Source organism: Corapipo altera, unplaced genomic scaffold (assembly GCF_003945725.1).
Source record: "Corapipo altera isolate COAL_440 unplaced genomic scaffold, ASM394572v1 61, whole genome shotgun sequence".
In the NCBI taxonomy this organism is placed as follows: Eukaryota; Metazoa; Chordata; class Aves; order Passeriformes; family Pipridae; genus Corapipo; species Corapipo altera.
Window position 1 is genome coordinate 1,374,592 of NW_020884910.1, and position 255 is coordinate 1,374,846.

General features: G+C 80.0%; 1 protein-coding gene across 1 annotated transcript in view; it reads right to left on the reverse strand.

The window, feature by feature from the left end:
* Nucleotides 1-255, reverse strand: part of SLC19A2 (solute carrier family 19 member 2) — an 11,945-nt gene extending 11,690 nt beyond the window's left edge. Inside the window, exon 1 of the mRNA XM_027653353.1 lies at nt 52-255. Coding sequence (XP_027509154.1) covers nt 52-255 — 204 coding nt within the window. The remainder of the gene's footprint in view (nt 1-51) is intronic.

Here is a 255-nt window from a genome sequence, read left to right on the forward strand (position 1 = left end):
GCCGGGACCAGACGCGCTCCCGGTGGTGGCCGCGGGCCCGTCCCGGGTCACCTCCCGAGAGGCGCCTCCCGCCGCCGTCCGGCGGAGCGGCGCCCCAACCCCATTGGCCGGCGCGCGCGGGGCGGGGCGGCGCACCGCCCTCTGATTGGGCACGGCCACCCCTGTGGGCGGGGCCGGCAGCACACGTGCGCGGGGGGGGGCGGCGGGGCACGGCTGGGGGTCCGCGTGGGTCACTGGACCCCCAAAATTCCTCAT